Below are 13,962 nucleotides of genomic sequence, written 5' to 3' on the forward strand. Positions count from 1 at the left end.
CTATCCATCATGTTTCATCTTTTCTTTCTTTATTGTTTTTTTGTTGGCGTCTGTTGGTTTTTAAAAGCTTACCAATCCTCTGGCTTCCTCCTAATCTTTGCCATGTTATATGCTTTCTCTTTTGATTTCATGCTGCCTTTGACTTCCTTTTTTAGCCAAGCTGGCTTCATTCTCCTCTTAGTTTGTTTCTTCCACTTTGGGATGAAAAGGTCCTATGTCTTGTGAATTCCTGCCAGTATCTCCTGCCATTGCTGCTCCACCCTCTGGGCTATAAGGGTTCCCTTCCAAAACCAGCCAGCTCCTCCCTCATGCCTCTGTAGTTACCTTTACTCAATAATAATACTGATACATCCAAGTTCAGCATCTTCCTCTCAAACTACAGGTTGAATTCTATCCGATTATGAGCACTTCTTCCAAGTGTTCCTTCACTTTAAACTCACTAATCAAATCTGGGCTTGACCATGAGCTGCTTTAAAAAGCCATCTCATAGGCATTCCACAAATTCCTTCTTTTGGGTTCCAGGACCAACCTGATTTTCCCAGTCTACCTCCCAGTATATTGAAATACCCCGTGACCACCATAACATTGCCATTACTTATCTTGTCTATCTCCTGGTGTAACTTGCACCCTACATCCTGACTTGTTATTCATATGCCTGTTTATAGCTTCCAAATGGGTCTTTTTACCATTACAGTTTTTTAACTATATCCACAAAGATTCTACATCCTCTGGTCCTCTGTCACTTCTTGCTAAGGATTGGATGTCATTCCTTACAGACAACTCACACCATCTGCCCACGTGCCTGCCTTTTTGATAAGATGCACATCCTTGGATGTTCAGCTCTCAGTCCTGATCCTCTTTCACCCAAGACACCGTGATGCCCACAATGTCGTACCGATGGGATCTATCTCAGGATATTGAGGAATGCAAGTGAGGAGATTCTTGTGATCTTGATTAAGATCTCTGTATCCACTTTGGCTACGGGTGAGTTCTCAAAAGACTAAGGAATAGCCAATGTCCCTTTGTTTTTAAAAAGGCAACAGATTGGATTCATTTAATTTGTCATCATAGTCAGCATGGGTATTGGTGGACAAAGAGCCCGTTCCTATGTTGTACTGTTCTATGTTATTTGTTCTAAATCATTTTGTGTTACCTGGAGGGGATTGTGAGGAGAGGAGGGTTGAGACTGGGGGAGAGGGGAGACTGAGGGTAAGGGGAGACTGAGGGTAAGGGGAGACTGGGGGAGAGGGGAGACTGAGGGTAAGGGGGGAACTGTGTCTCACCATTGACCTTGAGGATGACCTCTCTCTCGCCGACCCCGATACGAGGGACAATGGCCTTGCACACGTACGGTCCTGCATCCGCCTGGGTGATGGCCTTCAGGTACAGGTGGTTACTGTTGCTCAGCACCTGAGCATGGCAAACAGAGACAGCTCAGTCTAGGTTCCCCTCGGCCCACAGCAGACCCAGTTCCCAGCCAACTCCCAGCACCCTGCCAACTCACTCCCTCAGGCAAAACACATCTTCCCCGAAAATACAGCCCCTCATCCAACACACTTCCCCCACACTCAGCCATCAACTGTTTCCTCAGGAACCTAACCAGCCCAGACCCTCTACACCTACCTGTAAGATCCCCAACCAGGGGGGAGTGGGTGTACAGGGATGGAGGGAGATGGAGAGGGAGAGGGAGGGAAGAGAGGTAGAGGGAGGGGAGAGAGAGAGAGAGAGAGGGGGGAAAGAGGGAGAGAAAGGGGTGTGGGAGGGAGACAAGGAATGGGAGGAGCGGGAAGAGAGGGTTGGAGGGGAGAGGGATGGAGTGGGGGAGAGGGGGTAGGGGGGAAGTGAAAGGAAGAGGGTGAGAGAGGCAGAGAAGGCTTGGAGAGGGGGAGAGGGAGAGAGGAGGGGAAGGAGTGAGAGGAGGGGAGAGCAAGATGGAGGGATGAAGGGAGAGAGTGAGAATGAGGGAAAGGAGATGGAGGGGTGAGAAACAGAGGGTTCATAGAGAGTAGAGGGGGAGGTAGGGGGAGAGGGAGGGGTGGAGGGAGTGAGGGGAAATGGATGGAGGTGAGATGGAGGGAGGGGAGAGAAAGGGAGAGGGAGAGAGGGAGAGGCAGGGAAAGGAGAGAGAACCAGAGAGAGGGAGGGAGAGAGGGGAGGAGATGATAGAGAAGCAAGAGTGAAAGGATGAGAAAGAGAAGGGAGAGGAGAGAGACTGAGGGAGAGTTTGGCACATGTTGTCGACCTCCCCGTGGTGAGCCCCGCCAATTGACCTCAGTCATGCGAATGACAACAGAGAGCAGCAGAAATAACAACGAACAAATAACAACAGCTTGTAGCCCTAATGCAACCTCAGTCGCCACAACAGCGCCAGCCTGGAGCATGCGCCATTTTTAGGGCGTGTACCTAGGGATGTCGTACCAGATGGCATCACCCTGCTGCAGCTAAATGCGGAAACTGTCACTTTGGCCAAGACCACCATCATTGAACATCTGCTACAGACCCACAAAGTCATTGAAATCCTACTCCAAGAGACTTACAACAGTGATAGCTCCCATTTGAAGATTCCTGGTTATACCCTGTCCACCTACATATAACCATATAACCATATAACAATTACAGCACGGAAACAGGCCATCTCGGCCCTACAAGTCCGTGCCGAACAACTTTTTTCCGTTAGTCCCACCTGCCTGCACTCATACCATAACCCTCCATTCCCTTCTCATCCATATGCCTATCCAATTTATTTTTAAATGATACCAACGAACCTGCCTCCACCACTTCCACTGGAAGCTCATTCCACACCGCTACCACTCTCTGAGTAAAGAAGTTCCCCCTCATATTACCCCTAAACTTCTGTCCCTTAATTCTGAAGTCATGTCCTCTTGTTTGAATCTTCCCTATTCTCAAAGGGAAAAGCTTGTCCACATCAACTCTGTCTATCCCTCTCTTCAATTTAAAGACCTCTATCAAGTCCCCCCTTAACCTTCTGCGCTCCAGAGAATAAAGACCTAACTTATTCAACCTATCTCTGTAACTTAGTTGTTGAAACCCAGGCAACATTCTAGTAAATCTCCTCTGTACTCTCTCTATTTTGTTGACATCCTTCCTATAATTGGGCGACCAAAATTGAACACCATACTCCAGATTTGGTCTCACCAATGCCTTGTACAATTTTAACATTACATCCCAGCTTCTATACTGGGTAAGCCAAGGTTACAGTGCTTTTTGTTTATATAATAAAGGGCAGTTTAAAGGTCACGAGGGAGCAGCTGTTGTGAGTCAGATACCTGCTGATTTCTCCCAGCAGTTTCTATTGTATTATACTGGTATCGGATCCAGGGTAAGGCGGGAGAATGACAGTCAGAGCAGTATACTGTTCTGGATGTCAGATGTGGGAGGTCATGGTGTCGGATGGCCCTCCAGACATCCACATCTGCACCAGGTGCAGCGAGATGGGGCTCCTGAGTCACCGTATTAGGATCCTGGAGCAGCAGCTCGATGACCTCTGTCTGATCAGGGAGAGTGAGGAGGTCATAGAGGGGAGTTATAGAGAGGTGGTCACTCCAAAACCACGGGAGAGAGACATGTGGGTCACGTTAAGGAAGGGCAAGGGGCAGAGGCAGGAACGAGTGAGTACTCCAATGTCGGTACACCGCGCAAATAAGTACTCCTGTTTGAGTACGGATGGGGGTGACAGCCTACCCGGGCGTAGTGACAGCGGACGGGCGTCTAGCACAGAGACCGGCCCTGTTGCTCCAAAAGGTAGGGAAAAAAAGAGGGCAATAGTAATTGGGGACTCTATTGTTAGGGGGTCGGATAGGCGATTCTGTGGACGCAGTCGGGAGACCAGGATGGTGGTCTGCCTCCCTGGTGCCAAGGTCTCGGACGTGTCTCAACGCATCCAAGATATCCTTAAATCAGAGGGAGAGGAGCCTGAGGTCGTGGTACATATAGGTACCAATGACATAGGTAAAAAAAGGGAAGAGGTCCTGAAGGGAGGATTTAGGGAGTTGGGAGGAGAGTTAAGAAAAAGGACGAAAAAGGTCCTCAGGATTACTGTCTGTGCCACGCGACAGTGAGAGTAGGAATGGAGCTACTTTCCACACATAGACTGGGAAACACATTCTGTAAATGGGCTGGATAGGTTGGAGTTTGTGAAATGTGTGCAGGATAATTTTTTGCAGCAATACATAGAGGTACCTACTATAGGAGGGGCAGTGCTGGACCTCCTGTTAGGAAATGAGACGGGACAGGTGGCGGAGGTATGCGTTGGGGAGCACTTCGGGTCCAGTGATCACAATACCATTAGTTTCAATATAACTATGGAGAGGGTCAGAACTGGACCTAGGGTTGAGATTATTGATTGGAGAAAGGCTAACTTTGATGCGATGCGAGATGATTTAAAAGGAGTGAACTGGGACATTTTGTTTTATGGGAAAGATGTAGAAGAGAAATGGAGGACATTTAAAGGGGAAATTTTAAGAGTACAGAATCTTTATGTTCCTGTTCGGTTGAAAGGAAACAGTAAAAATTGGAAAGAGCCCTGGTTTTCAAGGGAAATTGGACATCTTGTTCGGAAAAAGAGGGAGATCTACAATAATTATAGGCAGCATGAAGTAAATGAGGTGCTTGAGGAGTATAAGGAATGTAAAAAGAATCTTAAGAAAGAAATTAGAAAAGCTAAAAGAAGATATGAGGTTGCTTTGGCAAGTAAGGTGAAAGTAAATCCAAAGGGTTTCTACAGCTATATTAATAGCAAAAGGATAACGAGGGATAAAATTGGCCCATTGGAGAGACAGAGGGGACAGCTATCTGCAGAGCCAAAAGAGATGGGGGAGATATTGAACAATTTTTTTTCTTCGGTATTCACCAAGGAGAAGGATATTGAATTATGTGAGGTAAGGGAAACTAGTAGAGTAGCTATGGATACTATGAGGTTCAAAGTAAAAGAAGTACTGCCATTTTTGAAAAATATAAAAGTGGATAAGTCTCCAGGTCCTGACAGGATATTCCCTAGGACATTGAGGGAAGTTAGTGTAGAAATAGCCGGGGCTATGACAGAAATATTTCAAATGTCATTAGAAACGGGAATAGTCCCCGAGGATTGGCGTACTGCGCATGTTGTTCCATTGTTTAAAAAAGGTTCTAAGAGTAAACCCAGCAATTATAGACCTGTTAGTTTGACTTCAGTGGTGGGCAAATTAATGGAAAAGATACTTAGAGATAATATATATAAGCATCTAGATAAACAGGGTCTGATTAGGAACAGTCAACATGGATTTGTGCCTGGAAGGTCATGTTTGACTAATCTTCTTGAATTTTTTGAAGAGGTTACTAGGGAAATTGACGAGGGTAAAGCAGTGGATGTTGTCTATATGGACTTTAGTAAGGCCTTTGACAAGGTTCCTCATGGAAGGTTGGTTAAGAAGGTTCAACTGTTGGGTATAAATGCAGGAATAGCAAGATGGATTCAACAGTGGCTGAATGGGAGAAGCCAGAGGGTTATGGTGGATGGTTGTTTATCGGGTTGGAGGCAGGTGACTAGTGGGGTGCCTCAGGGATCTGTGTTGGGCCCTTTGTTGTTTGTCATGTACATCAATGATCTGGATGAAGGTGTGGTAAATTGGATTAGTAAGTATGCAGATGATACCAAGATAGGGGGTGTTGTGGATAATGAAGAGGATTTCCAAAGTCTACAGAGTGATTTAGGCCATTTGGAAAAATGGGCTGAAAGATGGCAGATGGAGTTTAATGCTGATAAATGTGAGGTGCTACACCTTGGCAGGACAAATCAAAATAGGACGTACATGGTAAATGGTAGGGAATTGAAGAATACAGTTGAACAGAGCGATCTGGGTATAACCGTGCATAGTTCCTTGAAGGTGGAATCTCATATAGATAGGGTGGTAAAGAAAGCTTTTGGTATGCTAGCCTTTATAAATCAGAGCATTGAGTATAGAAGCTGGGATGTAATGTTAAAATTGTACAAGGCATTGGTGAGACCAAATCTGGAGTATGGTGTACAATTTTGGTCGCCCAATTATAGGAAGGATGTCAACAAAATAGAGAGAGTACAGAGGAGATTTACTAGAATGTTGCCTGGGTTTCAACAACTAAGTTACAGAGATAGGTTGAATAAGTTAGGTCTTTATTCTCTGGAGCGCAGAAGGTTAAGTGGGGACCTGATAGAGGTCTTTAAAATGATGAGAGGGATAGACAGAGTTGATGTGGACAAGCTTTTCCCTTTGAGAATAGGGAAGATTCAAACAAGAGGACGTGACTTCAGAATTAAGGGACAGAAGTTTAGGGGTAATATGAGGGGGAACTTCTTTACTCAGAGAGTGGTAGCGGTGTGGAATGAGCTTCCAGTGGAAGTGGTGGAGGCAGGTTCATTGGTATCACTTAAAAATAAATTGGATAGGCATATGGATGAGAAGGGAATGGAGGGTTATGGTATGAGCGCAGGCAGGTGGGACTAAGGGGAAAAAAAAATTGTTCGGCACGGACTTGTAGGGCCGAGATGGCCTGTTTCCGTGCTGTAATTGTTATATGGTTATATGGTTATATGGTTATACTCAATGCTCTGATTTATAAAGGCTAGCATACCAAAAGCTTTCTTTACCACCCTATCTATATGAGATACCACCTTCAAGGAACTATGCACGGTTATTCCCAGATCCCTCTGTTCAACTGCATTCTTCAATTCCCTACCATTTACCATGTACGTCCTATTTTGATTTGTCCTGCCAAGGTGTAGCACCTCACATTTATCAGCATTAAACTCTATCTGCCATCTTTCAGCACATTCTTCCAAATGGCCTAAATCACTCTGTAGACTTTGGAAATCCTCTTCGTTATCCACAACACCCCCTATCTTGGTATCATCTACACCGAGAGCAACACCCATGGGATTGCCACTTTTGTAAGGAACACAGCAAAATGGAAAGTGATTGCAGCATCCCCTCCTGACTCCGGCGTGGAATGGGCAGCAACGAAAGTCGAAGGTGTCACGGTCTTCATTATATCTAAGCCAGCTTCTACCAGGCTCCACAAAGACTCCATCCAGCCTTTGGTTCACCCTGCATCTACGCCAGAGACTTTAACTGCCACAGCACCACCTGGGGCCACCGTTGAACTAACTCAGATGGCGCTGCACTAGAAGACTGGGCCTCAGCTACTGGCGGTCAACTCCTGTACGACCCAAAACAACTGGACAGCTTCCGCTCAGGCAGGTGGAACACCACTACCAACACTGACTTGGCTTTTGTAAACCTGAATGGACCATCCCCACACTGTATCATCCTGGATCACTTCCAGAAATCACAACATCGTCCATCACTGATTTTACTTCGGAGTCACGTGAGTGACTACGTGAAGAAGCCCGCTTACGACGCATGCGTGTCATATCGCATACACGCATTGTACGAGTCAGACATGGGAGAGGACGTCTCCCTAGAGGTAAATGGAAAGAAGCAGGTAAGAGACTGCAACATTTTTCCCACTTACCTTGCAGGTAGGAAACCGCAGGATGAAGAAGCTGCGGGAAAGCTGGAGGGGAGAACCGCGGAGACAGCGGGCAGCCAGCAATATCAGCAGCAGCCGACGGCACACGAATCCTCCGGAGAGGAAACAGCTGTGCCCGACGTCGCTCCCCGCACCGGCAAGATTCACTGCTGCCGGGCGGGAAGCGAAGCAACAAGTCCCGGGTTGGATACAGTCGCTAGCGGCATCGGAGCCGATTGAAGCGGCTGGAGGACCGGGACGAGCGACCAGTACCGTGAGTACTCCGTAGCCGTCAGCCGACATCTCGGACAACAGCCCAAGGACCTACGCTACGGGGTCCGTGGGGCTGCGGGAGGAAGGACGTTCCTCCCAAACGGCAGGCTGAGAACCAGTACAGGTAAGAACAAATTTCCCTTACCTTTGTTCTTTACAGACGTTGCTGCCGTATTCTGAAGAGCAGCAGGCAGCCAGCTACGGACGTCAGTATAGAGCCACAGAGGTCGCTGCTGTGTTCTGAACAGCAGGCAGCCAGCTACGGACGTCAGTACAGAACACAGATGTCGCCGCCACACAGATATCGCTGCCGTTTACTGACCAGCAGCAGGCAGCAATGAATGTCGGCACCAGCATCTCCCATAAGGGAGCAAGTGCCAAACTTCACCCTAAATGGGTAGAGGTGCCCGTGAATACCGGGACCATGAGGAGCGGCATGAGTATATCGGGAGGCCGGGAGCGACCAGTGCCCGTAGGCATGGGGACCGGCTGCGGGAAAAACCGCGTGCGACTAGTGCCCGAGAGCACCAAGGTCGGCAGGAGCGGTCCGATATATTAAAGCACCCGCGATCGACTAGTGCCCGAGAGCATGTAAGTCGGCTGGAGCGGTTGCTGGAGTAAATTTCTCCACAGTGGCAGGCTCCGGGATTGGAGGATAGCCACAGTGGGCAAAAAATATAAGTCCCACAGCAGTTTCCCATAAGGGCTGCATGAAATATCAGACGCCTCTGAGGAGGGTATTGAAGGTCTGACGGGGTAAAATCTGAGCAGGTGATGGAGCCAGTACTGTACTGCCAGCAGGAAAACACTGAGAATGATCTCGAGAAGGATGGCTGTGAGTATTGAATATATGTCCACCCATCAACTTCAAGCTAATACTTTTGCTGAAGTGTTGGCAAGGCATTTATACCCCGGGAAATTGTGGTGCTCTTAATGTAGCCAGTGTTACAGGTGCACTTGCAGACATGTTGGGCAGGCCGTTAGGAGTCGGGATATTAAAATCCAAAATACTCTGAAAGGTCTCATGGCGGGCATAACAGCTTTGGCCCGCATGTTAGAAAAGGTGGACATAATTAGTGACCACAAGAATGCCATTGCACTATTTTTGCAATGTGCAGTTTGAACTAAATATATTAGAAAGAGGGCCATTCAGCCAGCTCTAGACCCTAAGTTCGCTATACTATGTAAGCAAAGGGCTATAGATCCTGTTATTTGGGGGAGACTTGTCCAAACAGGTTAAAGATTTGGATGAGGAGGCTAGACTTTGGGGCTGATTAGAGCATCCAAAGGATATCTGGGGAAAGAGATTAACCTTATGGGCATCTTAAGAGAGGTAGTTTTTTGTAATAATACTACAAAGAATTGGGCAGAGGTACCCAGCAGCAGCGTCCTGTTTAGGGTTTGGCCCGGGACGACCACTGTGGAAGATGCAAAAGCCTCTACTTCAGCATCTACCCTAACCTAAACCTCAAGGCCCTCCACAACCACGAATGAAACCAAGAAAATAACTTGGTTACCACCGATAACCATGCAGGTAGGTGAATCTGGGGCTCCAGCATTAATAGGGAGCACGGAAGTTGGAGGGACATTGCAACTTCATTTGGAAGCATGGTGTAATATAACTATGGACAGATATATCCTTAGCAGTATTAAGGGATATCTGATAGAGTTTCTACACAAACAATACCCTCCAGTACAACATACACCGGACAGAATATACATGCTTACTAAAAGGGAACCACAAAGATTATTCACTAAAGGGGTAATGGAACAAACCAAACCTGAACAACAGGATTTTGTCTCAAACATATTTATTAGAAATAAGAAAGATGGGGGTTGCCGTATTATTATGGATTTATCAACGCTTCACAATGTTGTGCAATATGTTCATTTTAAAAATGGATACTTTTAGCAGTGCTAAAGAGTTAGTTTCAGCAGGCTACTTTATGGCAAGTATTGATCTTAAAGATGCTTACTATACAATATCCAACAGAGGGAAAATTTTAAACCAGCTTTGGTATTGCCGCAACACCAAAATCATAGAGTAATGGCATAGTTGGATGATATACTTATTGTGGGAATAACTTATGAATTGGCATGTTAGGCAGTGGTTGCCACTAAACAATTGTTTGAACAGCTGGGATTCATTATCCATCCACTTAGTCAAAATTGACACCATTAACACATTTAATATGTTAATGACTTTACTAATAGGAAAAGCCACAGAGTTACAAAAGGATTAGAGCACTCAAAATTAATAGAGGCCATTTAATTTTTGGCCAATGGAGCTAACAATAGAAGCCATAAAAGAATTACAATGGTGGGAACACAATGTTAAGTATTGCTCCAACCCAATAGTTATTCAAAACCCGTCTGTGCTACGACAAACAGATGCCAGTGCAATTGGTTGGGGTACAAGTGATACCATCTCGAGCTATGGGGGAGATGGAATATACAAGAAGCTAACCTACTTAACACAAAGGGTATAAGTACTTAGAAATGTTAAGTGCATTTCATGGGCTAAAATCTTATTGCTCAGGAATGAAACTGCAGCATGTTGGATTGTAGATAGATAATACCTCGGTGGTGGCATATATAAGTCATATGGGTGAAAATATATCAACATCTTGTGATGATTTGGCGAATTCAATTTGGCAATGGTGTGTCCAAAGGAATATTTGGTTATCGGCTACGTATCTACCAGGGATACTAATTCAGTGGCAGACACCAGGTCACAAAAATTTATTGAAAGTACTGAATGGATGTTGGATAGAACGGTATTTGCTGAAATCACAGTAAAGTATGGAAGGCCGGATATTAGATTTGCATCCAGGTTTAAATCACCAGTTACCGAGGTATGTATCATTGGAACCAGATCCTGGGGCAGAAGCTACAGAGGCATTTTCACTGCACTAGGGGGGAAATGCTTCATTTATGTATTTCCTCCTTTTTTCTGCCTAATCAATCGGGTACTAAGGGAAATTCAACAGGAATCGGCATCTGGGATTTCTTAGTACCTGATTGGCTTACCCAACTATGGTTTTCCGTGGTACAGGACATGGTGCTGGAACCATGTATAACTTTAAGACATAGTCCTAAGTTACTGGTGCATCCAGTAACTCAGGATAGCTATCCATGCCATAGTAAATATTGATTTAGTAGGTTGTAGACTCTAAAAGACCGCTACGGGACATGGGGCTATCAAAAAGAACTGTGGACATGATCACAGCAGCACAAAGAAGGTCTACACAAAAACAGTATTTAGGTCATATTAAAAATGGACGAATTACTGCCATAATAACCTTCTGGACCACAGAAGTAAGGATGTTCCGGCGGTGCTAGAGTTTTCTCACCAGCCTGCACTATGGAGGACTTAGTTACAGCACTGTGAATAGTGCCAGAAGTGCATTGTCAAGTTATTGGTGGCAAGGAACAGAAAGACAGTCTGTGGAATCACATCCTCTGGTAGTTAAACTTTTAAGAGGCAATTTTAACTCCAAGCCACCCAAAACAAGATACCACAAAATCTGGGATGTAAGTGTGGTCCTGACCATGCTAAGGAATTGGTCGCCGGCTACAGCATTAAATCTGGATAAACTAACTAAGAAATGGTAATGCTGATAGCGCTAGTCACAGCGCATAAGCTCCAGTTATTGCAAAAAAGTAAGACTGGATGGTTTCACTATGGCGGCAGGAAGTATGGTTTTTGTGATCCAGGACCGTATTATTAAACAAAATAGACAGGATCAGCGGGGCAGGTCATAGAATATATGGCCTACCCGGAGGACAAACGCCTCTGTATAGTGAAGCACGTTTTGCTATACAGTGAAAGGACAAAGGCTATCAGACGCAAGGAAATGAAGTTTAATCAGCTATAAGAAACCGTACTGTAGAGTGTAAACTCAGACCATTTCGCGGTGGCTGAAATATGGGTTAAGATAGGCGGGAGTGGACACTAACATATTTAAATCTCACTCCACCAGGGCTGCAGCTACATCCGCAGCAAAACGCCTTGATGTATCCATGGACCAAATCCTCAGGATTGCAGGATGGTTGTCGGAGAAAACGTTTCAGAAATTTTATAACAAACCAGTTAGCAGTATGGGAATGTTTTCGGGGAACATTTTAAGTTCTGTATGATAATTTATCCATGAAGAATACAGGGTTATGATTTGAATTAATTAGATATTATTTATCATTTCCATTAAATAATTGGTATGAATGTTTTGAATATCATTAACAATTTCTCCCAAACTACCAAGGCAGTTGTGAAGCATGGACTCGTTCCACGGCATGAGGTCACAGAGCTTTGAAATCTTCACGTAGTCACTCACGTGACTCCGAAGTAAAATAGTAAGATTAAACGAGAACTTACCAGTTTGAAGTTTGATCTTTATTTTATGAGGAGGAACGTTGAGGTAATACGTGCCCTCCGCTCCCACCCTCGAATAGTCATATCTTGAACTGGTATCTCTTTAATAATCTTACTATTTTAGGTCATTATAGTGTATCTGTGACCTCACACCGCTGCTTTGAAGGATGACACGCATGCGTCGTAAGCGGGCTTCTTCACGTATTCCCTCAACGTTCCTCCTCATAAAATAAAGATCAAACTTCAAACTGGTAAGTTCTCGTTTAATCTTACAATTATCTCGGACAACCCCAACCAAACCTGCAAAGAGGTGGAATTTCCACAAGGCCAGGTGGGACCAGTTCACAAGTCTGGTGGACTTCTGGATTGACAGCCTTCCCACCACCACTAATCTGGACAAAGCCTACTCAGCCTTCTGCATGCTCCTCATCAGGGCAGCGAAGAGTTCCATTCCTCGTGACTATCATTGACGGTACATACCCACATGGGACGTGACACGTGCTACGACACATTCCTGTACACTGAACCTGGTGAAGACGCTGCCTCCAAAGCTACGGAACTGACAAACTGCCTCGACAAGAAGTGCAGAGAGTGGTGGAAAGCAACAGTCCAATGAATCGACTTCACACACTCCAGTAGGGTGACTTGTGTAGACATGCTCTACCTATATATGTTCACCAAAACTAACACACAACTCGGATCTATAATCCAGTCCGGGTTTTACCTTATAGTCACCATTTAATACTAATGTTTCCAGACACTAGCTGTCAGTCGAGATGCAATTACATTGATGTCAACATGCTGTGTAAATTTATTAATGTCAATAAACTCGTTGGATCTTTACTTGGAGTATGTGTTAGTAGCTCTACATGGTGTCAGAGTTTTCAGACCCATTCTGCTTCTAGTTTATCAGGTTTCCTTTCTATTAATTCCCCAGTATTTTTTTTCTCCTTCCCACTATATCATGGCTCAATCGTTTAAGAAGCCCGACCCCCTGGTTTTTGATGCTGACCTTATTGAGCATTAGCGGATTTTTAAAAGGGATTTCAATGTCTATATTCAGGCTGCCCATCGCGGAGCGCCTCCCAAGCAGATAGCTGCTGCACTTCTCAACGTCATGGGCTCAGAAGCTATTCAATGAGCTGAGCGATTCCACTATGACCCGGCTGTGTTGGGTGACAACGATGAGGAGATCACCCCTCAAGAGTCTATGGACAACCCAATCTGTTTAATGAACAAGTTCAGACACCTGTGTGAACTTCGGACCAACATGGTTATGGAACGCAATGCATTCTATCAAAGAAACAAGCTCCCTGGCGAGCCTGTCGAGGCTTACATAAGTCCCATAAAGCACACTGCCAGCCGGTGTTGTTTTGGATACCTGTGCAACGAGCTTGTCCGCGACAGATTGGTGAGGGGCATTGCCGAAGCTACTGACTCTCATACCCACCTCGCAGGGCCGGGTCTGCACTCATCGTACCATGTGAGTGTTGTCAACCCGTTCTACCGTGCTAAATACCTGCCACCAGAAGAGACGCAGCTTAGTAGGGTTCTCGTTCAATGTAATAATTGCAGTGGTTCGCACTCCACTGTCCGCGAGCAATGCCCAGCCTATGGGAAAGTTTGCTACTACTATAAATGAAGAAACCACTTTATTCGGTGCTGTTGTGCCCGCAGAGATCATACAGAAACCAATCAGCAGGTAAATCTGCTCCAGCAAGATGGATCCCATGGCTTGACGGTTCGAGCTCAAGCTATGCCGTCTCCTTGGGGAAATTTGTCGGAACCTGACATTTCCAGCCTAAACTTACATT

General features: G+C 45.5%; 1 protein-coding gene across 1 annotated transcript in view; it reads right to left on the reverse strand.

The window, feature by feature from the left end:
* Positions 1–13,962, reverse strand: part of LOC129708545 (kin of IRRE-like protein 1) — a 159,502-nt gene that overhangs the window by 51,663 nt on the left and 93,877 nt on the right. Inside the window, exon 9 of the mRNA XM_055654346.1 lies at positions 1,284–1,410. Coding sequence (XP_055510321.1) covers positions 1,284–1,410 — 127 coding nt within the window. The remainder of the gene's footprint in view (positions 1–1,283; positions 1,411–13,962) is intronic.

This window comes from Leucoraja erinacea, chromosome 24, assembly GCF_028641065.1.
Source record: "Leucoraja erinacea ecotype New England chromosome 24, Leri_hhj_1, whole genome shotgun sequence".
NCBI lineage: Eukaryota > Metazoa > Chordata > Chondrichthyes > Rajiformes > Rajidae > Leucoraja > Leucoraja erinaceus.